The sequence below is a fragment of the Theobroma cacao genome, chromosome 2 (assembly GCF_053813885.1).
Source record: "Theobroma cacao isolate CCN51 chromosome 2, ASM5381388v1, whole genome shotgun sequence".
Classification (NCBI taxonomy): Eukaryota; Viridiplantae; Streptophyta; class Magnoliopsida; order Malvales; family Malvaceae; genus Theobroma; species Theobroma cacao.
In genome coordinates this window covers 7,622,045-7,648,337 of record NC_142640.1, presented here as the reverse complement: position 1 = coordinate 7,648,337, position 26,293 = coordinate 7,622,045, and the positions used below count along the sequence as shown (strand labels likewise).

Here is a 26,293-nt window from a genome sequence, read left to right as displayed (position 1 = left end):
ATTGAAGATTAACAGTAGGGCATTGCCCTTCGATTCCATAGGAAAAAAGTTGCGGGTTGCAGTAGAATTTGTCTATATTGTCCAACTTGGCCGGCAACGTTGAGCTGCATTCATTCCCCCTACATTTCCCTCCAAGCAACCCTTACAAAAATATAATTCGTTATGAATCTAATAATAGCTTTACTTTCCGTGGATACTTTCCTACCTAAACATTATCCAACGTAAACAGGTTATGTTATCTATCCAGCTAAAAAGAAAACGAAATTAAGTATGTACATTACTGTACCAATATTTTACAGATGAGATAAAGATTAATTAGTTAGACATCTTTACTGCTTTCAATGTTAAGCTAATTAACCTGCTTGTTAGGCGCCACTAATTTTAGTTTGTTTGATAAGATCATTCAAAACTCTACCGATGTTGAATAGCTAGGAACCTACATTATGATGGATTCAAGATCTAAGAAGATACGAGGTAGTATGTGGTGATTAATTTTTCAGGATCCAGTTTGTCTCAAATTACTTGCATTGGAGGGAAAGTGACAATGATATGACAAGGTTGCTGGGTATGGAGAATGGACAAGGAAAATAATAAGAAAAGGGCCTTTGATGTTGGTATGTTCCAATCAGAAGGGACCATATTTAGGTATACGTACAGACGGTGCTACAAAGTGTGAATCAATGCAAAAAGCTCCCCAATCAAGGAATTCAAGGTCTCAGTTATACCTACCAGTATGGCCCAAAATGTCTATATCAGTAAACAAACTAGATGCCTCAAAAGGACGACCCCTTTAGTATTTTTGGATTAAACAAAAATTTAACAATAAGCTCTTATTATGTAGTGTTGGTTATGGCAGCGACAGATTACTTCCACATCTGCTTAAGTTTCAAGTTGAAATTTCAAGGGTAGTCTCAACTTAACATGTTCTTTTGTGTACAAACACTATCAACCACTTCTCCCCGTGATTAAATTTTCACAAGCAACTTCCAAAGTTTAATACCAACTATATAGTTAGCTACGGCATTAAATCATGTTTCAGCTTATGAAATTAAGTATAATTAAGCTGGGAAAGTAGATGAATAATTGTAGGAACAAGAGTTTTGCTTTGGACAATCTATTTATTTAGCACACACCGGCTGCTTGATCTATTTATTCACTAAGAAAGTCAAAAAAAAAAAAAAGAAAAGAAAAGTAATTGTTTTAAGTTTTTGTCAGCCGCCCCTTAAAGGGGATGTGTCTTTATTTGGGGTTATGTTGTAAATAATTATATCTTTGCTATTACGGCCAGTAATGTAATTGCTGTCATTTCGTGATTTATTATTTGAATAATGGTAAGACAAGTTCTTTTTCTTTTTCTCTTTCACCTCGTTCACATTACCTACAATTATTTGCATAGAATTATGAAATCTCAATTATACATAAGTTTAGAGTCTATGCTATATACATCCCACATGAACTTTCACACCATAGATTATTAAGAGTAGTGAATAATTTATAACATTATAACGAAAAAAATTGTAGGTTGATATAAATATATATTAGCTACTTATACTAATTCTTCACAAGTTTGGGGGTTTCTTTGCAAATTACTATTATTTCTACAACTGTTCGAAGTCCCTTCTCAACTATTTTGACCTTTCTTCTCATTTGGAATTATCTCCTTATCACAGAGTCACCGCTGCAATAATTCCATATAACGCCATGGCTCACATGTTTCGTATACTATACCATTAATTGTCGTGGCGACAAATTAACAATCATTCATTGAATTGCGCTGCTAATGTATATTATAGTTTTGTTTAATTGAGAAAAAGTTGGATTATTTGCTAATTAAGGATTAATTCTAATGGGACATATTCCTTATTGGTACATAAAATCTGTAATTTGAACCCGATGTTATCTGCAGTAAAAGTTTTAGACGATTGAAGTAGTGATTTTCCATTCACATCAATGTGCCATCAGCTGCTTAATTATCCCTAGATAGAATCTGATTGTCAGATATTCCTATATTTATTTATATATACCTACTTGTGATGCAAACCTGTCTTAGCTGCAAAAAGTTCTCGTTAAGCCTACGTCAACATAACGAATCGTTTCAATCGCTAATGGTTGATAAGGAGAGAAATAAAAGCGAACATATCCAATTCCCCAACCTTACCAGCGCACTTCATTCACATATAATTGCAACTTGCGCAAGACTTTAGGTTTGCGCATTTAAGGCACATTTCACAAACTTTCCCCTTGCAGCCCCTTTTGCAAATTGATTAATGATAGATGTGGGCAGTGTCAGTTGAGTCAATTACTAACTAAAAGGGTAAACCATAAAGTTATATAATGCTAATTGCATTAATTTCTTTACCGTGTCTCAATTTGCTATCTAAATGGACAAGCTATTAGTTGATTTTTAGTACATAAATTTGCATAATGGCTTTGCCTTTTTGGGAGGAGTACAGTGTTTAAAGCGCGTAAATCCGATTTGGGTTTAGAAAAAACTAATATTCAATTTGTATTGTAGCATGATGATATATTCCATATGGATAGTGGGTCTTAATCAAATGTATTGAAAAAAAAAAAAATTGAAAAGGTATCGTGATCCTTTCTCCGCTTGAAAACAAGCAAATTTTCTTACAAAATTCATCAACCGTATAATAGTTGGGTAAAGCTACCGTATCCTTTGTTGAAATATATGTCAAACATAATTTAATTTTCCAGGCTAATTACATGTATGAAGACAGGCCATGATGTATACTTTAATTTTATTTATATATTTGGGTGTATGCATATAGATCACACGTGGCATAATCTGCCCCCAGACTATTGGGAATTGAATGATGATTTGGTCCAATCCCGTTGGATATATTTTAATTCAAACATTTTGACAGTTGTGTTATTTTGGTTTATATTGCGCTTTCATTTCATAACGTCTTCTAAGTTTAATTGAATTGACAAGTGAACATCTATATATATATATATATATATATATATATATTTGTTTATGTTACTATTTTGTCATTGTAAGCATGGTTAATTAATTTCTTGGTAGCTTAAGCTTTTGGTGGGAGATCTTAAACTTGATTCCTATAATCGGTTATTCATTTTCCTCCTTTTGTTTTTATTCCTTTCCCTTCTTTGTTTCTTTTGCCCATATGGAGGTGTCGGTTTCGATTCCCCAATATTTTAGTATCATGACAAATAAAGAAAAGAAATTTAAGTATAATTGTCGGAGCTGCATGGTCAACTTAAGAATATATGGGAATCCAGAATGACTTGATTTCTTTCAATTTAATTAGACAAGGATAATGTATATCCATGATTCATTTGATTCGAGCAAGATGATCATATATATATATATACGCATGATTCAATCGGCTGCGAGGCTTTGACATATCATGACAAGGCAGCATTCACTTGATGTCTAGAGCACAGCAGGATGATCACTGATGGAGCCATGATCAAGGTCACCATCTTAAAGCACAGATTAGACGGCAAGCTAGGTAGAAGGATATTTGGACTTAACCCCATGTGATGGCTGTGGTCCTTAATCCCTATTTTAATCCACAAATCTCCTAACGCTGTTAGACTTTTATCACCTCATCGAGTCTCTGCCCCGTTAAACCTACTCGTTGATTAGGAGGAGTGGTTGTTCAATTACCACATGATTTTGGGTCGATATTCCATCCATGGAGGACTTGACAGGACAAGAACAAAGGTCTTCGTCAACGCACCAGATAACAAATTCTTAAATGATGGGGAAGAAAGTTGGAAAAGGAAAGCTAGATGGATTATTATATCAGCAGGTCTAAAAGTGCTGCACTTTAGTATATGAAGCAACTTGGAAATAGAATGAGACATTGAATATGACAAAATTTTCATTAATTAACCAGTTGGATGCTTTACTTTATTAATTTGGAATCACCAAGAGTCTTTTTCTGCTAGCTGTGAAACTCTAGTGGTTTATGGAAATTTTGCAAGAAATAACATGGGGGAAGATGAATGAAGATGGGAAAACAGTCCGCCAAACATGTGAAATTAAGTTACCATTTTGTTTGGTTTCGAGTAAAAGCTGAGAAGGAAAAGAGTATGGTTTACCATTGCTCTTGAAGCTGAGGTATTTATTGTAAAGGTCACCAATAATCACTAAAAATATTAATGGGTGTGTGAACCTCTCTCTCTCCCCTTTCCACCTCAGAAAGGGGAGTGAAATGAATAAGGGGACAACAAAATATCTAGATGTGTGCTGCAGGCTGCAAGAATAAGTACATGTCAGACCTTTCATGATTCCCTTGCAACTCGATCAAAGATAATATTTTTAGTAGAAGGACTAATAATTATGGTTTTTTCAGCTCCATCTTTAACTAACTCAACATGCCATTTTAATAAGGGAGGGGGTAAGCGGGCAGCAGGCTTTTCTTTTGGTTTTCACAAAAGTTTTGGATAAGGGCCGAAAAGAACACTTACACTGCCAGTAAATGTGATTCTAAGACGGCCCCATAGCTCGCAGCCCCCCACCCACCACCATTGAGCCACAGCTCATAGGCAGCAGGTAACGTGTTATGTGTGCATATCACCTAACTCCAAGAGCCATCTTCATTTCATGATTTCAGCCACTTTTCTATTATATAGTTATTCTAATTTGTTGGAGGATGTTGAGAGGTTATATATGATGGGTTTAATTCATTCAATAAAGATTTCTTTTTTATTTACCAACGGCATTAACCCAAATTAACCATGCATTTTCTCCCAGTTATTATCAATTACTATATGCAGATACTCTATGCAATGTGTCTGCAAAAGAATTGAGAAAGAAAAAACAAAACCGGCTATCATGTTTATCTTTGAAAAAACTAGTGATCATAAAAGAGGAAAAGATGGGGAATGGACAAAATTTTGGTGTTTATAAGTCAAGATTTTTTAGATTGCAGCCACTAATTATCAAGTTGATCTTTGGAAACTTGTTAAGCATGGAAAGGCAATTAGGATGTTCTGTTTTTCCCAGAACCAAAGGCAGGTAAACTTTCACATGTGTAACATTGCTTCCCATTCACAAAGTAATCATCTAAACAATGGCAAAATCATTGCTCATTGTGCATTTTGTGTGGTGGTTGGTCAGTCAACCTCTTATCTTTTTTTCTTTCTTTCCTTGTTTTCTTTTGTAGGTACTCTATCCTTAGCTTTATGTGGATGCATTGAAGAATAATAAGGCGAAAGGACTGGGAAAAAATATGTACTAACTACAAAAGAGACTTCACGAGTGCCTGAATTTATGACCCAAATTCACCAGGGTAGGCCCAATTATGTCCGTGCCCACCCCAAGTTTCCATGCAGCCGTGGAAAAAAAGCTGCCCAAACAAAGCTGGCAATGGATGGTTGTGATGTGGATATAAGTGTGTGCCTGCAGTCCTATAGATAATTACTGACTTGGCAATGAAGCTACTACTTGCTCTGCTCTATCTGTCCCACCTGTCTTTCTTTTGGCCTGTGATCACCAATAGGTTGATAGTGGGACTTGGGATTTATCCAATCATTCCTCGTTGATGCAATAACTGACACTGGTACGTCGTGGTTGTTGTCTGCTAATTGCCATGTTTGATGTGAAAATCATGATTCGTGCCAAGCCATGGAGATATATAGTACAAAACAAAATCTAGTGGCCTAAGGTGGATTGGTGGTAGCTAGGCAAATCAAGTCCTTCATGGACGGTTATTTGATGCGATTCATAGTTGAAAAAGGTTATGATTGTGAAACTGAAATGATGATATACCCCAACCCCCACCAGCAAAAGACTTTTTATCTAGTTCTTTTCTTTTTATTGGAAGGTTCATAGAAGGCCAAAGTGTATGGTAGGCCTTTGCTTCCTTTTTACTCAAGACTAGATAGGTTGAAATCATTATGCATTGTATTAAATGAAGTGTGAAAATGTAGAAATACATTGCAGTGATAAACTAGTTAACTAGTTCCTGTGGTAGGGTGCCAAATTCTAACTCAAATTGAGCTCCTCCCCTTTTCCCGATTCCTCGTGAAAGAAAGAAACAAGGCTTTGTCAGAGTGGAGAGAAGTTCTGAAAGGAGCTAACCACTGCCAAATGGGCTTCGACTCACAGACAATGAGCCTCTGCGGTTCTTTTTTCTCAGGCTCAGCTGCTATTAATTTTACGGCCTCATAAATGGGTTTCCAAAGGGTTGAGGCTTGGAGCTGGAATCTATAGCAAATGGGCTCCATTGTTTCTTCTAAGCGATCAACTTATGGACTAGAGATTGGCGTGCAACTGCGATTAATTCTGGGCGATAATGCATAATTCGGAACATCATACATAATTGCAAATTGCAGAAGAAAGATCAAAGTGTACTTGTCCTCTTTTTCTCTTTAGATATTATGATGCTGAATGAGAACCAGCCCAACTGCTGTTAGATCAAACCATCTCTCACCCTTTAAAAGCCCTTGAGTGAACTGGTTCATAGGGTCTTCTTTTTCTCCTCAGGGATTTGCTTTAGCCGTTGGGCACTGGCGGCTGCCCTTGCGCCCTTCCGAACCACGTGAAAGTTGCTTTGGACTATGCAATATGAACAAGACGTATCTCTTAGTCAAAAAAACTAAAGTTGAGTCGATGCCACAATCAACTAATCAATGCATTGACTTCAACACAGTGATCAACAGCTAAAGTTGCTAAACTTTGGGGGGTTTGATCATTCATAAGACTTAGAATCAAAGGGCAGCACTTGTCTGGATGAGGCCCTCTTCAACCATATCATAGCAAAATAAATATCGTTACAGATAGCGAAATTGATGAGACACCCTTCAAACATAGTATAAAAGTAAAGAAGAAAGCGAGCATATTCTGTAGCTCAATCAAATAGTCGCATGGCGGTTGCTTGGAAGGCCAAAATTGTCTCTAAAACGTCAATGCGACTTGGATTATTTTGGGCGTTCCTCCTACATGTATTATGTATATATGGAGTTCAAATTTGCATAAAGCTGAAGCATAGTCATGAAGTAATTTTATTCCATGAAAACGAGAAACAAATCCTTTATTTAACTAGTCAATGCTCTTTGTTGATCTGCTGTCCCCAGCAAGTTGGCAAATCATGAGGAGGTCGGAAAATTCGACTTTGAGGAGTTGCTGCATTCTTGACTAGGAACAGCATGCTCATCCCCCAACTCTTATGACGCTCAGTGTGGCAATGTAGCAACCAAACTCCTGAAATCAAAGTCATAGATAGTAATAAAGATGAACTTTATATAAATTAACATAGTGAAAGAACAAGAATAGATAAAATGAACTGACCTGGATTGTCTACCCTAAACCTGATGGCAAGCCAGCGATTCTTATGTACTCCAACCGTGGTCTCCTGAGGTGGGTCAACAAGATTATACTTCAAGGGGTCCTTGTTGGGGTTGAAATTCCCAAAACCCCGACCGACAACATAAAAGCTATAGCCATGTAGGTGAACCGGATGGTTATCACTGGCCAACACATTTGTTCCCGGAAGAATCAGCTCAACACTCGAATTGTATTCCAAAACGAATACCTTAGTGCCAAAACTAGGTGTCAGCAGATTTTCTGGTAGGTTATCACCAGTGTAATTGAATTCATGAGGAGGTTTTCTTGGAAAATCTTCTTCGAAAACACCCTTGATTCCATAATAGTAAGCCTGAAGGATATCAATTTTGGGGGTTATAAAGCTTATGTTGTTAAGACTAGCAGAAAACCGTTTGCCAAAGGGACCCGTGCATGGTTTCTCTGTACTGCAATCAAGTAGATTGACGGATATGGTATAGAGCAAATGAGTGTCTACTTCTAATGGCACTTTGGCCGGATGGCGTTTGCTAGTCAGGCTTCTGAATTGCTTAGTGAAGTCGGTTGCTGCTTGTGTTCTATTATATGGAGGAAGATTTGGCAAAGGAGACCGTGAGGAATAGTTTGAGCCCTGACACTGTAGAAAAGCTGTTGCTATGGTCTTATCAAAGCCAGCTCCTACAGCATCAGCATATGCTTTAGCTGCAATGAAATAGTTTCCAGGGGATTGGTTTGCTTCCAATAAAACATCCATGGATTGACCGGGTGTAATCATCAATTAATCTGTTGTAAGTGGCTTCATGTAGAATCCATCCTTTGCTACCAATGTTAACTTGTGTTTTGCAATGGCAAAGAACATATTTTCATCTATGATTGCGTTAATTATCCGAAGAAGATATCGTTCACCCTGCTCCACCATCATTTTAGAGGATCCTTACATTTGAGATACAAAACATTAATTAGGCAAGATTTTCTGAACAAATATTATATAGGGTCATCCTTACGCAAATAGGGAAAAAAAATGAGATAACATTTGTATGTCCAGATAACGTACCTTTTTTGGAGCATGGATAGAGATAGCCTGGTTGCCCGTTCTATGGTATATGCATCTGAAATTAGGGGTCCCCCTCCTGTTAGGTTTGCCTTTTCTGGGATTTCCAGCACATTTTTCTTCCACCACTCTCCTGCATTGGCAACATTGGCATCAGAGGCGAGCTTTGAAGTAAGTTGGCACATTTAAGAATGCATATTCATGGTTCCATTTATCTTTTTTTTTTTTTCTTTCTTTTCTCCCGGAGTATCCGTATTGATCAGTCTTCATATGTAAATGAAAAAAATGTGCAGTGCTACAGACAACTAACATACCAAGTATGATTGGAAACTCTGCGTGAGGCTTTGGAAAGGGTTACTTAGATCTACGCTTTGGATAAATTATGATTGCTCCATGGACTGTTGCCCTTGCCTATCCGTTATGTGCATGCCACCACACTGTTCCTTCTTCTACAGATATCTTTACCCTGTACATATATTTCTTTCATGGTTGAATAGGGCACTGTGCAATGTATTCAGGTCCATCGGACCATGGATTCCTCTTTGTTTCAACCCATGCCTGCAAAATTTTTCTTCGCCGTTATACAATTCTCAGTGTTCATGTTTTCGCAAATAATTCCATGTACTTTGCGGGCATTTTAATCTGATCAGAAGCAACATACCAGTGAAGGGTTATATTGTATCTTGCTTTGTTGCAGGCCTCAATAATCATTTTATCCCCCCTACGAGCTTTCAATGTTTGGCCCTGGGAATTCACCATTCACGGTCAGGATTTCCTTGGTGCCACATAATCGAGTGTAAGGTGATGATTCCACCTGCAATAACACGATGTCAGAATCAGAAACATGTGTAATTTAATTAACGTACGTAGGCGTGCCTGTGATCAGAGGGAGAGATGGAGAGCTTCCTATACCACAAACTCGTGGTGATGGACCTTCCCACATGCACTGTAAATTATAGAAATATAGAAAACAAGAATTGCCAAACTCTTTACACCAGACCCCATCGGTAGTTTCGATATGGAAAATTCTGCACCAAAGGGAAAACAATAAGAGGTTTTAAAATGGAGCATTCTTGTTGTTCTTTGTGTTTTTGTACTCGATTCCATCGCTGATTTTGCTTTCCTTCTATATCTCGCGGATTTTACTGCAGTTTTCCAAGTAGTTTTATGGAGTCTCTTCTGCTTAGGTGGCATACACAGGAAGGGACTTAAATTACTCGCCAAACTTCCCGAATAATATATGTACAAGCAAACTATGTGCTTTTACTTACGAGGCAGATTATGCACAATTTGAATAGCATCATTATTGTTTCCATTGCAACTAAGCAACATTGACCCCGTGATCAAGCCATGTCCAGAGCATTATATTAATTTATGGAAAAAAATGTTTTCTTTTCTTGCTCACCAGTCGAATTGATTATTGCTAAGCAGTTTACATAGGAGTGATTTGGGTTTTGCTGGATATGGAAATTAAGACTTGCTGCTTGCCTACAAAGAGGGAAAAACAGGGATTCTTTGACTGCTGATCTTAATAGGAATCGGTGAAGCAAAAGTAATTAAAACTCTTTAAAGATGGTGAAGTATAATTTGTTGTTTATAATAATTATCATTTATATGCAGGTTTCTTTTTGCATAGTACATTATTGATTTATGAGGAGTGGGGTTGTTCTGTAATTTTTTAATGTTTCTTTTTTTTTTTTGAAAGGAATTAAAGAGTTGTCCCAGTCGGTATGAAAATTATGGAGTCAGTGAACCGTGTCACATGTACGGGTTTGGCGGGCTTTGAGTCAAGCCGCCGGTGCCCTGCGTAACAGCGTCTTGACCACTCTCCAGATTTTGGGCCAACTCCTTGCACAGTTGGACACTTGCACTGCTTGCCCAATCCAAATGCTTTGCTTAACCAGTAAATTCTCTTTTCACTTACCATTCCCCTTTGTCCTTTTGCTCACTAATTATTCGTTCTTTCAATTTTTTTTTAATGTAACTATTTCCAAGAAAATTACGGTATTAACGGGACAAGTCCTAAGGAGGTAAGGCAATAAATATCATAATAATCCAAATGTAGTATCTTCAAAAATCTTTTCAAAATATATACTTTACAAAACTTTAAATTTTTAAATATATAAAAAAATATATAATTATTCAAAATATACACAATTTCCATCTAATCAACATTCTTTCGCCTATCAAAATCGAATACTCACATCAAAATTTATACAAAAGGATAAATGTTAATCTTATTAATCAAAACTCTCATCAAATAAATTTAATTCTTTAAAGATATAAAAATATTGAAATCTGTCAAAATAAAAAACATAAAAAAATGAGTATAACCACACAACAAGTAATCAACATTTTTTCAGCTAAAATCATAGTTGGTGTCAAGTAATCAAATGATTTTAACGCTGAATAGGTAAAGCAAAATGGGGTTGAATCTGATTATGGGCCATTGGACCCTCATAGATACAATAACAATAACCCAAAATTTGACTAATTATGGACGTGGAATAGAAATTTAAGTAGGTCATGCTTTGTTATTGAGAAAGAGGTCGAAATTCTAGTGCTCTCCTTGCAGTCCAAAGAGTCGTCTTTGCTTGCATACTTGGGGTAAGACTGTGTCTAAAGAATCATTGTGTCTACCAGTTGCTTTCATAAATTTAGTCCAAATCAACCCTAGTGGTCCCCTAAAACCATGCCAAAATTTTCAACTAAAATCTCGAATACCATCATTGTCATCTTACCCATCTCCGAGTATTATATATATATAGAAAATATATACAAAATCAAAGTGCTACAGTACTACAGGTATTTACCACACTGATTTTGTAATCCAAAGTCTGTTTCTCATGAATCATTGGTTATCTTGAGTTTTAGATTCCCAGGGATCCCCAATTTAAGGAGTTTCCATTTCTTAGTACTGCCTCTTTTTAGTATCGCGAATTCTGCTTTAATGCTCCGTGTTTTTGCATAAATTCTCAACCACAGACCACAAAAAGAAGAATAATAATAATAATCAACTCCATTAATAATCTTCGAGCACGTGGGTGTCACGTGACATGAAAGCATGAAAGTAAAGCTTGGTTTTTTTGAAACAAAGCTCCGTGGGAGGATTAAGTTTGACTAAAAAGTTACTACCACTGCTACTAGAAGAGTATATATATATATATATATATATTTTCTTCGTGCTTGTAATAAAGGAATAAATGGGAGAAGTGGGGGCCAGTTGTGCTTGAAGCGTGCGTCTTTGACCCGCTTTTGCTCTCGCTCCTCGTCTTTAACATTTCATCTCAAAATAAATCAAAGCTAATTTTCCCTTCTTTTTTTTCTTCTTTTTCTTTTTCTTTTGGTTTGAAGACACATGGAGGTGACTTAATGGAGCTACTTTGACTAAGCCAACAAAACTATTAAAAAAATAAAAGAAAAATAGTCTAATATTTTTCATAGGTGAAAAAGAAGACAGCCCCCTCACTTCCGATTCTTCCCCCTTACCAAACACAATTTCTCTCCTTCTTTCCAATTTTCTTCAAAAATACAGAGAGAAGAAAAAGAGCATAATTACGTTGTGGAAGGCAGACAGAGAGAGAGAGAGAGAGAGAGAGAGCCAGGAATTTTCTGGAATCTTTAATCAATCTTTTTTTTTTTTTTTTGGCTTCAGTTCACAGAAGAGTGTTTTCCAAGTTTTTTGTTTCTTGTTTTTTTTTTTTTCCTTTTTGCTCCTTGATTCGGTCAACGGCCAATATGTGTGTGATTTTGGAGGTCCGTTTCAGACTGAATTGATGGCTCCACGATTCGTCATGGGGAAGATTGATACGATTTGGGGGATTTAGCTCGTTTAATCTGAAGGAGCTAGGGAAAAAGAAGAACAAAAACAAAGAAAGGAAAATGATGGAGCGATTAATCTCCGTCACTTTATGGTTGATTTTGGTGTTGGATTTGGCTTTCAGAGTCGCGGGAAATGCGGAAGGTTCGTTATGATTATTTCCTTTTTTTTGTATTCCGATTTTTTTATGGCCTTTAAAATGGAATTACTGTTTTCTTAATTTTTAGGTCTGTTAAATGAAATTTAGGATTCAAATTTTGAGAATTTGTTAGTAGCTATTGGATTTGTTTAGCAATGGCATAAGGTTGACTGCTTGTTTTAAATTTCAATTAGCCTCAGTGCATTGATTGACTTCACTGTAAGGATAGTTGCACGCTCGTAATGATTATTTTCTGCAAAAATTTGGTTATGATTACCTATTAGTTCTCGATATTTAATCTGGTGAACTTAAGCAATGCTTTTTCTTCGTGAATATCCGAGGTTTGGATAGTATAATGTTCTCATTGTTTTAAATCCTTCAAATTTATGGTTGAGTTTTGGCTCTTTCAAATATTTTTCTGGTGTGATTTGAATTTTTCTACGAGTTTTTTTTGTTAATGTAATTAAATATATGTTCTTTGCCCTGTTTCCTTTTCAAAGTTCATTGTTGCAAATTGAGAAACATACTTCTTCCATTTGCATGTACTAATAGTAATTATGGAAGCAATTGTTCACTTTTTTCTATGATAGATATGTTTCCTCGGAAGATGTATATGCTGTTTGCTGACTTCTGAGACGTTTTTTTACAACCACCAATAATCGATTGCTTTGTTTTGTATGAAACAGGTGATGCTTTGAATGCATTGAAGACCAATTTAGCTGACCCTAATAATGTGTTGCAAAGTTGGGATGCAACCCTTGTTAATCCTTGCACATGGTTTCATGTTACATGTAATAGTGAAAATAGTGTAACAAGAGTGTAAGTTTACTTGTATATGTTTTTGCTTCTGCAGTTAATATTACTTTCTAGTTTCTAATTTGACGTAATAAATGTTTTTCCTTTTGTCAATTTAGTGATCTTGGAAATGCAAATCTATCTGGTCAATTGGTTTCACAGCTTGGGCAGCTTACCAATTTGCAGTATTTGTAAGTTGATAAATTTAGACCTGGTGATTACATACTGCTCGTCATCGTTAGAATTATTTTGGAAGCAGCAAAAGATAGATAACTTAATAAAGGAAAAAGATAACACCGACATGCTATGCCAAGTAGTCAATGACATTTTTGATTGATTGGGACTTCCTTTAGTTTACATTCCATGATTTGGTTGTAGTAGATAAGTTTCATTAGAATCATTTTTCTTAAATTCATAACTGTAACATCAAATAAACATAACTTTCTAGAAGTCCTGAGTTAAGTATGAAATTCCAATAAATAGATTTTAAGCTCAGATTTTCCATACTTTTGTAGCTATGCATTGGGCTTTATTTGTTATGCCATCTAAATCTCGAAAATGGTAATTATCCATTGCATTTGGTTGCATATTTCATACAAAGATACTTGGATTATGTGCTTCTATTGAACTTCCTATGCCGTAGAATTACCAAGTTATTTCTTTATGACAGGGAGCTTTATAGTAATAACATAACTGGGATAATCCCGGAGGAGCTTGGAAATTTGACAAACCTGGTGAGCTTGGATCTTTACTTGAATGGTTTAAACGGGCACATTCCAACTACTCTGGGCAAGCTTACAAGACTGCGTTTCCTGTACGAACACATTTTACATTTTTTATGTGGCTAATTTATTTATTTATTTATTTTGTGATCTTGCTTTTTAATCATATGTGTTTCAGTATATCTGAAGCAGGCTTTTACGCGTTGATATATTGCTAGCTGTATTGGATTGGTGTAATGGTATGATTATGAATATGTGCTTGTTTTGTAATTTGGTAGATATAAGTATTTCTTCTTCTCTTCCATGTTTGTATGCAGAAAGTTGGTTAATGGAAAGAGGAGATAGGATGTAAGCCTATTGGGGATGCTGAAACTTTGTTCATGTCTTTTAACCCTTCCCCCCAACTCAGAGAACATTTTAGCAATAGGGATAGGAGGAAGAAAAGGAAGAAGGGATCATTTAGTTTCACAACTTTAGAGTTCTCCAAGAACTTATCAATATACATCATTATAGAATTCTACTCTACTAAATGTAATATATATAAGTGTGTGTGTGTGTAGGCATAGACTAGCTAATTGTAATTGCACTAGGATTCCTAAAATTATTAGATTGGGAATAAGAACCTAGAACTACCCAATGACACTTCCCCTTGGACTGAGGACTTCTTGATTGTTGAAAAATTCATCAGTTTAGTCATTGGCTTCCAAAAAGAATAACGTTTATCTAATGAGCTTACAGATGGGATAGTATGGTACCAAAGACTAGCTAAGGTCCAAGGTACCAGATCCTTTCACTGTGGTTGTAGGTGTTAACTCCCAAGTTCTGTACTGTATTTCTTTCTTCTCTTCTTCAGTCATGGTCTTGTTTGGACAGCAACAGACTGATTGGACATCAAGTGTAATACCCAAAGAGAGGAAACCATTCAGCTGAGTGAATTCTAAGTGATGACATTGTGATGATATGGGCCATATAGAAATGGTTTCCCTCGTGCAATAGGCTTTTTGTTTTCATATCTGTGCTAAGATTATATATAAGCATGATTATTTATCAGTTACATATCTAGTCATCTTATCAATGTGCAATATGATTGATGCTTTCTTTCTGTGGAATAGGCGTCTCAACAACAACAGTTTGTCAGGACAAATTCCTATGTCCTTAACTACTGTTAACTCACTGCAAGTACTGTGAGTGTTGCTATCAGAATTGTTTTCCACGTTAGCTATTTAACTTAGCTTCAAGAACAATATATTAATGGTGTGTGATGTTATATTATGTGATGCAGGGATCTTTCAAACAATCTGCTAGTAGGAGATGTTCCAGTCAATGGTTCCTTTTCATTATTCACTCCTATCAGGTTTTTCTCTTATGCTATCTCATTTTCCTCTCACCCTCTCACTTCTAACTCCTGACCCTCACCACCACCCATTGTTCCCATTTTTTCATTTTTAATACTCTCAGGTCAGTCTCTTAAATTGATGCACTAATTGCTGCATCTCTTTTTCACAGTTTTGCTAATAATCTACTCAATAATCCTCCACCTGCTCCACCGCCTCCTATCTCACCTACGACTCCAACTCCATCAGGTTGGTTCCTGATTTTATTCATTATTATCACTGCTAATAGCTCTAAACTGTGCTTAACTTTGGTGCCTGCTTCTCTTGTATAATTGTTTATTCTTTTTCTGCAATATTCCTTGGAATTTTTCCTTGCATTTACAACTGTTTTAGTATCAGCACATATCTGTAACATACAACTAATTTCTGTAGGTCAAGTATATTACTGATCCTGAACTTTCTTACATCTGGGATTGTTTTTGAAGAAGGTCTCATTGAGTTCATATCTAAAATCTGATGATGATAGTACCTAGGAATGGCATTAGCTTCCGTAATGGACTAGAAAATTTTCTGTACCTTCAATCCCCCAGCCCATAAGTTCTCTGTTGAAACATTTTCTACTGCATTGGAGTTGGTACCAGCTGAGAATGTTAATGGCAATGAATATTCATGATACAGATGTACTAACAGTATCTACATTTATCTAACTTCACACTGGCAGGTAATAGTGCCACTGGTGCTATTGCTGGAGGAGTTGCTGCTGGTGCTGCCCTGTTGTTTGCTGCTCCTGCAATTGTACTTGCTTGGTGGCGAAGAAGGAAACCACAAGATCATTTCTTTGATGTACCTGGTTAGTGAATTTTCAAAAGATAGTTTTAATTGATATTATGCTGTTGTGGTGTGCAATGTATTCACTTTTTCTAATTTTCTTTATAGCTGAGGAGGACCCAGAAGTTCATTTGGGACAACTTAAAAGGTTTTCTTTGCGTGAACTACAAGTGGCAACGGATAATTTTAGCAACAAAAGCATTCTGGGTAGAGGTGGTTTTGGTAAAGTTTATAAAGGTCGCTTAGCTGATGGTTCTCTAGTGGCAGTAAAAAGACTGAAAGAAGAGCGTACTCAAGGTGGAGAGCTGCAGTTCCAAACAGAAGTAGAAATGATAAGTATGGCTGTGCATCGGAATCTACTACGCCTCCGTGGCTTTTGCATGACGCCTACAGAACGGCTGCTAGTCTATCCCTATATGGTTAATGGTAGTGTTGCATCCTGTTTAAGAGGTACTGGCTGTTGTCTCATTTATTTCTTTAGTCATATGTTTTCCTGTTTCTCCAGTGCTGTCTGTATTATGTATGTTATATGTTTTATATATGTTCCTCTGGTTACCATTTATGTGTGATGTCAATAATTTAACCATGTTTGAGCTTCAATTATCAATATCTGCTCTATTGCTTCTTCTGTCAATAACTAAACCTTGTTGTCTCGTCTATTGCTTCTCCTGTTTGTGAAGAAAATTTTAACTATGATCACATATCCTAATTTTTTTTTTAAACATTGACTTTCTTCTGATAAATTTATATGTTTGGTAAATGTGGATTGCCTTTAAATCCAAGTGGAATTTTGAGAAATTCATGGAACCTATGTACTTGCGAGCTCTTCTTGCTATGATGGACCATCTAACGATCTGATTGTTACATTCTCTAGAGCGTCTGGAGTCTCAAGCACCGCTTGATTGGGCTATAAGGAAACGGATTGCATTGGGAGCTGCAAGGGGGCTTTCATATTTGCATGATCATTGTGACCCTAAGATTATACACCGTGATGTGAAGGCTGCAAATATATTGTTGGATGAGGAATTTGAAGCAGTTGTTGGAGACTTTGGGCTGGCCAAACTGATGGATTACAAAGATACTCATGTCACAACTGCTGTTCGTGGCACTATTGGTCATATAGCCCCTGAGTACCTATCAACTGGAAAGTCATCAGAGAAAACTGATGTTTTTGGGTACGGTGTTATGCTTCTTGAACTCATTACAGGACAGAGGGCTTTTGATCTTGCTCGGCTGGCAAATGATGATGATGTCATGTTACTTGATTGGGTATGTACTGTCTTCCTAGTATGCACGTCTCAATGGTGATGCATTTCAAAGTTTGAGTTCTGTCATTCTTGTCTAGTGTTGGAATTTTCCAGTTACTGCTTCAATTGGTTGACCAAAAGCAATAGGTTAAGTGCAGTACAGTATAGCAGAACTACCATTATAGCAGAGTGGAGCTTATCTCTATTTACCTTTCAAGGTAAAATGGAAAAGCGGAAAACTAATAATAGTTGAAGTTTGACAGTATTTTCCCTAGAAAAAAGAAAAATATAGTCGTAGTTGTTAAAATTTTATGATAGAGATGATCCATATATTTTCTTTTAATTTGTTAGCAAGCAAGATAGGTGGGTTCCTTGATCCTTTCTGTTCATTAATTTTGGGTATGTTATGAAGCATGTCTCAGAAGGCAACATTATTTTCAAATGAACTTGATTTAAAACGAATGGGTTTTTGGGAAGCCTATGTAATTACTTATTATAATCTTGACATTGATCTGTGCTGCATGAGTTTTTTATCCCACTAAGATTCACATCTTTGTCAACTGCAATTTTATTAAATTCAAATAAGCTAAGCACCGGTGCAAATGGTTTTTGTTTTATGTTTTGTCCCCCTTAAACTTACTAGCAATGCAATGCTGAAATGTCAGGTAAAAGGGCTTCTGAAAGACAGGAGGTTGGAAACGCTGGTTGATGCTGATCTCCAGGGTAATTACATAGACGAAGAAGTGGAACAGCTAATCCAAGTGGCTCTTCTGTGCACTCAAGGCTCCCCAATGGAACGGCCTAAGATGTCTGAAGTGGTCAGGATGCTGGAGGGCGATGGCTTGGCTGAAAGATGGGAAGAGTGGCAGAAAGAGGAAATGTTCCGCCAAGAGTTTAACCATATGCACCACCCAAATGCTAATTGGATTATTGCAGACTCCACTTCTCACATCCCTCCAGATGAATTGTCTGGTCCCAGATGACCCACTTCTGCAAATACAAGTCTTCAGGCAACTGGTTTTTTGTATGTTAGAGTCGCAGCAGCATTGTTCACATTTGTGCATATAGTTTTCTCGCTCTCTCTCTCTCTCTCTTTCTCTCTCTCATTTTGGGGGCCCATTTATCCTGTCGTGTAATTTATAATTACATGTTGTATGATGGACTTGTTTGCTGTAATTTTTATAGGGTTGGGAAACTGCAATCAAGAAATATTAGGTGCTAGAAAAAAGAACCACGCCAAGAAGGGCGATAGACGCACCCATGTTATTTTCAGGTACTAAAACGTTAGTGAAGACTGTTACACGAATAAATACATAAATCGTTTACCGCAGCTATTTTCTATTTTTTTCTATTACTTTCCTGAAGAGGGCCCCACATCTCTCTTTATATACGATGAGGTTTATTACCATTTAGTATTTACTTGTACTCGAGTTTTGATTGAAACTGGGCCGTCGATCGGATAAACTGCCAATCATGTTGAGAGGATAATGTCACTAGCTAATCTTCCATAGAGCATTTCCCCCGTTATTTTATTGCTCTCGATCATCCACATTAAGTACACCTAAATTTTGACACGTCATCTCTCCACATTCAGTTTTTACCATGTCAACCACCTAATGGAAAGGGCATGCGAACAGACGGCCAGCAATGCACGGCAGGTCCAGAACAATACGAGTTTTTAACTTTCAGTCATGACTCATGATACAAGGTAGAAATAAGTCGATGCATGAGTAGAGGTGCTCCAAAATCCTAAGAACATGACCGAATGTTGCGAGACTCGATGGAATAGAATCGGATTGAATTGAATTAGATCAACCAACACCCCCTAACTAGGCAGGTTTTCTTTCTCTTTTTAACTTTCTCTCATTTGGGGGTAAGAATAAGACCCTACGAGGAGAGCAGTTGACTGATTATATTAATTCAACTCCTACATTGACCTCATCTAACAGTTGAATTTGAATCTCCCAAGTACTCAAAAGATTTTAATATAATTTTTCCAACATCTGGGCAGATGGCATCTGGTTAACTGCCGGTCAAATACCAGGGGAAAGTATGAAGTATGTAACACCTTATCTGCACAGGGATCTACAACTCAGCTCATGCGGATCAAATATGTGATTCAAAGACCTACCTACAATGAATCTTGTCTTTTCCTTAACTATGCTCTGTGCTGGCAACAAGGATCTATCCTAATTTTTTACATTTACTAGTGTGGATAACAGTGATTAATGTTTTATGTACAGGCAAAACAACTTTGAATGGGTGTTTTCTTCAGCTTCACTTTCTACCGCTAGTCCCGATCCGAGGCTTGCTTTTAACCTCAGATTCCTGCATACCACAATGCATGCAAGAATACATTAAATAGCAAGCAAAACATGGAGGCTTCACTAATTAAAAACACAAGAGACAGTCTATACACCTGTGGCAGATGGAGGAAAATGTATGTCTTTGCTGTTGCAGGATTATGATTCTCTGCACCCTTACTCCAGTCATAACACACCTGTCAAAATAAGTTTCAAAAAACATATTAGTGCTAAAAATTCAAATTGAAAACAATGCAAGGGATTTTTATCAGGCATGAGGGAAGGAATTATCTAGATTTTCTGAAGCCCATTCAAACAGATAGCAGTTAAAAACAGACTATCACAAATACTTCATAGATTTTTTATTTCGGAAATCTATCTATAAATTTAGCACAACACTTCATGTACTTCAATTTAAACCCACTTCTTTCTTAACCCATGATCTTCTATGCATAGTTCATAATACATTAAACAACCTACTATAGTTAAATCTTTGAACCATTGGACAGAAAACTGGGCTTCTTTGTTTTTTTTTTATTTTTCCCTTTTTGCCCATTGCAATGCATAATTTATCTTAAATGGTTTCCTGAAATCTGTTTCAAATCCAGATCCTTATGGTTAGTTGTGTACACCTTTATCGTACAGCTGAAACAACTTGTTCTCCTTTCCCTGCGATGCAAACACGCATGATTTATTCATGCAGAGTAGCTGCGCAGACACCTAAATGATTTAGGATCGTCATGTCATGCAAGTGTCTTATGTGAAGATAGTCACACTCTGGTTTTGCATGGAAGTAAAGGACGGTAAGCACTCTTTTATCCATGCAATAAACACAATAACCCCTGAAATATCTAACATGAAATAATCACAATACAGTCATTCACCGACATACAAAAGATCCTTTCTGTAAGATAATAAAATACCATCTATATGAGCATGGGGAGAGATAGAGTGCAATGGAGATCGACTAATGCAAGCAAAATCAGCGTAGCTTTCAAATACATGAATGAGAAATACCGAGTACGCAAATATGGAGCCATCACTGTTGAAAGTGCTGCAAGGAATTGGCTGACTACACCTGGACATGGCCTGGGATGAGATCAGGTAGAGTCAAAATTAGATAACTAGATTGTCAGCTTGATATGGGAGGTAAGAAACTTAGAGCACAAGTGCTCTCTAGTCTAAATTAGACGAGTCTTAATCAATCAGAGGACTTGAATTTAATGCACTTGAAGTAACCACAATGGGATTCAAATTTAAGGATAGATATATTTGGATGATTTTGATAAGTAAAGTCACTTCCACAAAGACAGTTTACATGAGTGTGTATGTGCATGTCTATATACATTACATACATGTCTCAAAATCTCAATGAGATGAAACAGCTAATGAAATGGGCCTAGTGGCACACAAAAAGTGTCACAAGCCTTTAAAGATGATCTTTTAAGTGCGTTTCGACATGCTTAAAAAATGGGAAAATGCGAAGACATCTACCTTCAAAACTGGCTTACCACTTGAAAAAAGTACAGATGCAATTTTTTTCCAATAAAAGCAATAGATATTAATCTTAACGTAATAAGATCAAACTGCACCAAATGTAGGATGCACCTTCAGTCTCTGTTTGCTATCCTTGTCCCAGAAATTGAAAGCTCCATCAGAACCAGCAGTTGCAAAAGTGTGATGCACCTGAAATAAAGGGACACCTGAATAAGATCTTGAGATGTAATGAAAACAGTCTATTGAGATGTAATGAAAACAGTCTATAAGATATAATGAAATAAGATCAATTTAATCAATCAACCATAACCACTTAGGCGAGATAAAGAGCAACAAAATCAGTGATACCTTTTAGTTGCCAACACATGAAAACACAAAAACTTCCAACAATCTACTGAGTGACATGTTAAAAAATGTAAATTAAGGAATATGATACAATATCAGTGAATAAACTTACAGGATGGAAATTTAGAGAGTTGACTGAGTATGTCTCACTGCCCTCTCTATGGCATTTAAAAGTAAAATTTTTGCTTTGTTGCTGATCATCCAAATGATGCACACCAACCCGTCCTTCTATTGATCCAACCTAAAGAGAACATGAAGGCAGATATCATTACCTTTTATTTGGCCTTATCCCTTCACATACAACATTTAGCAAACATGAAAAAAATGATAATTTCAGTTGGAACCTTCCCAACATAATATGATAGAAACTTATTTTATAAACAATACTTTTAATAAAATTTAAGATGTTACATACAGCTTAAAAAATAAAAGTAATGTGCAATAACAATATGGCAGAATTAGGAGTAAATAAAGAATACAACATATTAAAGAGAATTGAATATAAACAAAGCCCAAAAAGAAGAAAGTATCGCTACAGTACTATCATATGAAACATACTATTAGTTCACTGAAAAAAGAAGCCAAATGCCTCACAAAGTCTAAGGTATATATATCCCTAAACAAGTTACCATTGTTCTACATAATTTTAGAGGACCAAAAGAATGATAATGGCCTCTCCTGAAGTCTAGATGAAATGTCCTGTAACATGCATTACAAATGCCAAATTGTTCAGGCCATAGAAAGCCATGGTGCATTTGAACTTAATTTGAAAGGTGAAGTGCCAATAACCACTCTCAAATTGCTCATCATTGATAAAAGATCAAAATCTCATGAAGGTCATGGCATCCCAAAACTTCAGAGATGGCTGCCTCATTAATCCATAATACAACCAGTGGCACGCAGTATGTGCTAACTGGACCATATATGAAAATATGAGAAATCAAATACAATCCTCTGATGTCTGCAACAAGAGACAATTATATTTTAGATTTATTAACAATGATGTAGGCATTAAGCTAAGTAGCTAGCACCAAAATAAAGTCTAAAATGGAGGTATCCATCGATCTAAATTATCCAATTTTGTTATATACGCTTAGCTCATTTGCCGGCAAGACTTTTACTGAGATTTGGGCTGCATAAGAAAATGAAAAAGCTTGGAACCATATGTTGAAATCAAAGGCACCAAAGATAGGATGGCACCAATATAAAAACATGGGTTTTAATTCTTACCAAGAAGCCTTGGAGATCTGGGAAGGCAGCAACACACCTTGTTTGATATTTCAAGGGCGAAACAATTCTCTTGTACTCAGTCTGTACTTGACAGGAAGAAAAAAAAAACCTTAGGTTTAAAACATAAGGTAAAATAGAAGGTATAAAATGAAGAACCACGAATTTTGATGTTACCATTATGGGAGAAAAAGAAAGCAAATCATAAGTAACATGGTAATACTTTTGAGGTCCATAACATATCCAAAAGATACTAGGTGTTAAGTTGTGAAGACCCAAGCTTTCTATAGCACAGACAATACTACAGGTATCAATGGAGAGGCGATTCTGCATGTCACCCTGAAATTGATGACATGTTAACATCGATTATTCTGCAGACATGGCAGCTAGCTATTGGAGCCCCTTGATATAATGGCATTCTCTTTCTTTATTTCCAGTGCAGTGACAATGACAAACAAGAAATAGTCACTATGATTAACTTTGCTACAACATAAAATGCTTGTACAGAGAGTAAAGAATGAACTGAAATGTGTAGAACTTCATAAATAACAGAACCTTACCTGTGGGTTCTGTAAGTTGAAGACAATCAAGTTTCTATCTGCAGTACCAACAACCATCAGAGGATGTTTCACTGTAAGTGCATAGCAGCGCTCAGGGAGTTGTTGAACATGTACCGGATTTGACTGCCTTGTATCCCAATACCTAAATTTGTGGGAAATATCTGTCAACTAAAAGGCAAGGAAATTGGCAATGGACTTTATAGATAATGAAAAGATTAGTGTGTGGTTGTCATGAACACCCATATATCAGCATAGAAATAGGCCACCATCAGTGATAACAGAGTATAAGAGGAAATCATCATTCATTAATAAACAAATGGAAATCTGTCTCAGTCGCGTATAAACAATTAATTCTTATAGATATGCAATATTTGACTGACTTCAATGTTTTGTCCCAGCTTCCTGTGACTAATAGGCTCATCTCAGGGATCCAAGCCATCTCACTGATGGGTGCATCATGCACGGCCACAGTCATTGGTTGGCCACCAGACATCAATGGCCACATTTTCACTTGCTTGTCACATCCACCAGAGAATACAGTCATTCCATCATCTTTCCAAGTTGAGCATAAAACCTGTGCATAGAAAAAGCAAAAAAGAGATAAAAAAATTAAGTAATAATAATAAAAACTAAAAACGAAAGGAAAAATGCTTAACATAATTGCTCATTCATTTAGCAGTTAGGGACCTAAAGATGCAAAATGCAAAACAAAAGTGCAACATCAAGGAAGCTTAGACACGAAGTTCAAATGTCCTCTTAAGTCTTACTGACTTGATTATTAAGAATAACAATATTAAATCAAATCAAAGAATAGTTATTACCGGCTGGTCATGCATTATTGATGCCTTAGGCATGCTGGCAACATTTACTCCATTTCGCATTATCTCCCAACATCTCACCTATAAATATTATATAAAAAAATATGTTAGCATTTTTAACTGATATTAACTACCAAACAGAATTTTGAGGAAAAGGAAGCATGTGCTCACTAAAAAATCTAAATGCATAACCCGAATATTTCACGATCAAATTAGTTCAAAACCGTTTTGTTTGGATGCCAAGAAAATTCGAGTACATGTAAGGAAAGCTAAACAAGATAATTCGTTTACACACTCCATGCAGCTTTCGGTTCTCCAAGCAACAATGCCAAACGCAAGTTGCACCCTAACAACTTTCTACGTTCACCTATTTTTCCGTTATTTTCTTAGTAGACAAACAGAGTTTAAAATAATAATAACATATGCTGACGTGGACGTTATACATACCTGGTTATCCCAAGAAGTTGCCACGAGAAAATTAGCCTTAGGACTGAAACTGAGGCTTGAAACAGAGTCATTAGGAGGTTCCGAAACCTAATGTAACAGTAATTAAGGAAATCAAATAAACAAAGATTAAAAGTTATCTCCCTTTGATTACTGATCAAACAAGGGAAATTTGTAGTCGTAAAAGATAAAAAAAAGATATATTCTTAAAACAGAAAATCTACCTCGAAAGACTTGTTTGGATTTGGATTTCCAAGCGTCGTCGCTGTCAAGAAATTCGACATTTGAGCGAAGCTTTTCTCCTTTCTAACCAAGATTATGCTACAAGTTAAAAGCGAAATAAAGAAAAAACGAGAGAGAGAATTTGAACAGAACAGAGAAAGGGAAGCTGGACAAAAAAAGGGGCTGTCTGATGGAAGGTTTTGATTTCAAAGAGAGGGAACAGGAAAAGGGCGGGCGGAGCTCTATATCTCGAGAGCTCAACACTGTCTCAGTCCGTGTAGCGTTGAGTGAACGCAGCAGGTAAATAACGGTTGACACGTGGCCGATGTCGATAGGACGACCTGGATGTAATAAAGCTAGGGAAAATTGCGATTTACCTCTATATAGCTTCCGACTATTTACTTTTTAACCATATACATTTTCGGTTTTTTTTTAATTTTGACTCTCAAACTTTCAAACTTCAGTTTGCAAGAAAAATATTATGTAATTTCAATTTGATCCATTTCAGAAAATAAAATTTCAATTTCATCCCTCCAAGCTCAGAGGCTTTAACGCTGTACCACATTCTTGATTCGATTTTAACCCTATTTTACTTTTTATCAAATAGTTCAATGCCTTTTTGCCTCTTACGTTCAAAGATACCCCTGTCTCGAGTTTAGCAGCACCCCCCTCCTTATATCAACCTAAAATATTTTCCATTTAAAATTCTCCAAATATGTAGTAGTACTAACTTTTTCATATTTAAAATAAAATTTTTACATGTTTAGATTAATTAATTATTGATTACTCATTGATTCTTAATTTCTTCTTACTCAAAGCCAACATTATGTGAAATATCACGATTCTTTTCTCTTTTAGGACATGAAATGAACTACCAGGGTAAAGTCCAAAATTTGATTATTTTCTTTATTAATTTTTTTATAATGGTTTGCATTATTTTTTATGTAAATTATTGATAATAAACTTATTTATATTTTTATTTTAAACAAGAGATACATTCACCTGAATCAAACATTTGGATGCAAACTTATATATTTTTATAGATTAGTATGCTTTATCCTGTCTCTTATTTATTTATGTCATTTTCTTTCCTATCGTGAATATATTTGGATTGGCAGTAGCCATACCAAACCTAATCCACAACAAGCCTACATGTTCGAATAATGCCTAAATAATAAAAAGGCACTTAAGTTGGCAGAGCCCAATTTGATTCATGGGCCTCAAAACCCAATAATCATATGTATTTATTATTATTAAAGAATTTGTATATTGGGAAAGCACATGTATTTGAAAATTGGTCTATTCAGTCATTCCAAATAGATGGCTGGGTTTAGACAAAGAAAATTAATCCTTATATGTCTTTGTTTTTTCTTTTCATTTTCCCGTTTCTGCTGAAATACACTTTTTTTAATTAATTAATATGCATATATATATATATATATTTTAATAAGTATATGTATTTATATAATTATTATTTTGTTTGTTTGCAAGTATGAACCTACAGAAAGGTTGATAAGAAATATAAAATTGGAGGTTGTTAAGCTATATGATCAATGTAATTACGTAAATATAAACTATCTAAACATTTATGGGAATTAAAAGCACTTTTTAAAAGCAGAGCTGATTTATTTTATTATATTACAATTT

General features: G+C 36.0%; 2 protein-coding genes and 1 pseudogene across 2 annotated transcripts; 1 reads left to right on the top strand and 2 right to left on the bottom strand.

The window, feature by feature from the left end:
• Positions 1 to 5,940: 5,940 nt before the first annotated feature.
• LOC18608335 (laccase-14-like) lies at positions 5,941 to 9,350 on the bottom strand (annotated as a pseudogene).
• Positions 9,351 to 11,763: 2,413 nt separating this feature from the next.
• BAK1 (BRI1-associated receptor kinase) lies at positions 11,764 to 18,560 on the top strand. Its single transcript, XM_018116033.2, has 11 exons — positions 11,764 to 12,309; positions 12,991 to 13,123; positions 13,219 to 13,290; positions 13,770 to 13,913; positions 14,934 to 15,005; positions 15,104 to 15,175; positions 15,328 to 15,404; positions 15,877 to 16,005; positions 16,092 to 16,433; positions 16,858 to 17,252; positions 17,896 to 18,560. The coding sequence occupies exons 1-11, from the start codon at positions 12,228 to 12,230 to the stop codon at positions 18,211 to 18,213; spliced, it is 1,836 nt and encodes a 611-aa protein (XP_017971522.1). The 5' UTR covers positions 11,764 to 12,227; the 3' UTR covers positions 18,214 to 18,560.
• A 689-nt stretch (positions 18,561 to 19,249) lies between these two features.
• Positions 19,250 to 24,919, bottom strand: LOC18608333 (protein RAE1-like). The gene is made up of 11 exons (XM_018116508.2): positions 24,649 to 24,919; positions 24,428 to 24,514; positions 23,984 to 24,061; positions 23,543 to 23,736; positions 23,163 to 23,304; positions 22,606 to 22,686; positions 21,488 to 21,616; positions 21,142 to 21,219; positions 20,551 to 20,622; positions 19,650 to 19,730; positions 19,250 to 19,558 (listed from the first exon to the last, which is right to left on the bottom strand). Exons 1-11 carry the CDS (start codon positions 24,706 to 24,708, stop codon positions 19,508 to 19,510), a joined length of 1,053 nt encoding a protein of 350 aa, XP_017971997.1. The 5' UTR covers positions 24,709 to 24,919; the 3' UTR covers positions 19,250 to 19,507.
• Positions 24,920 to 26,293: the final 1,374 nt, after the last annotated feature.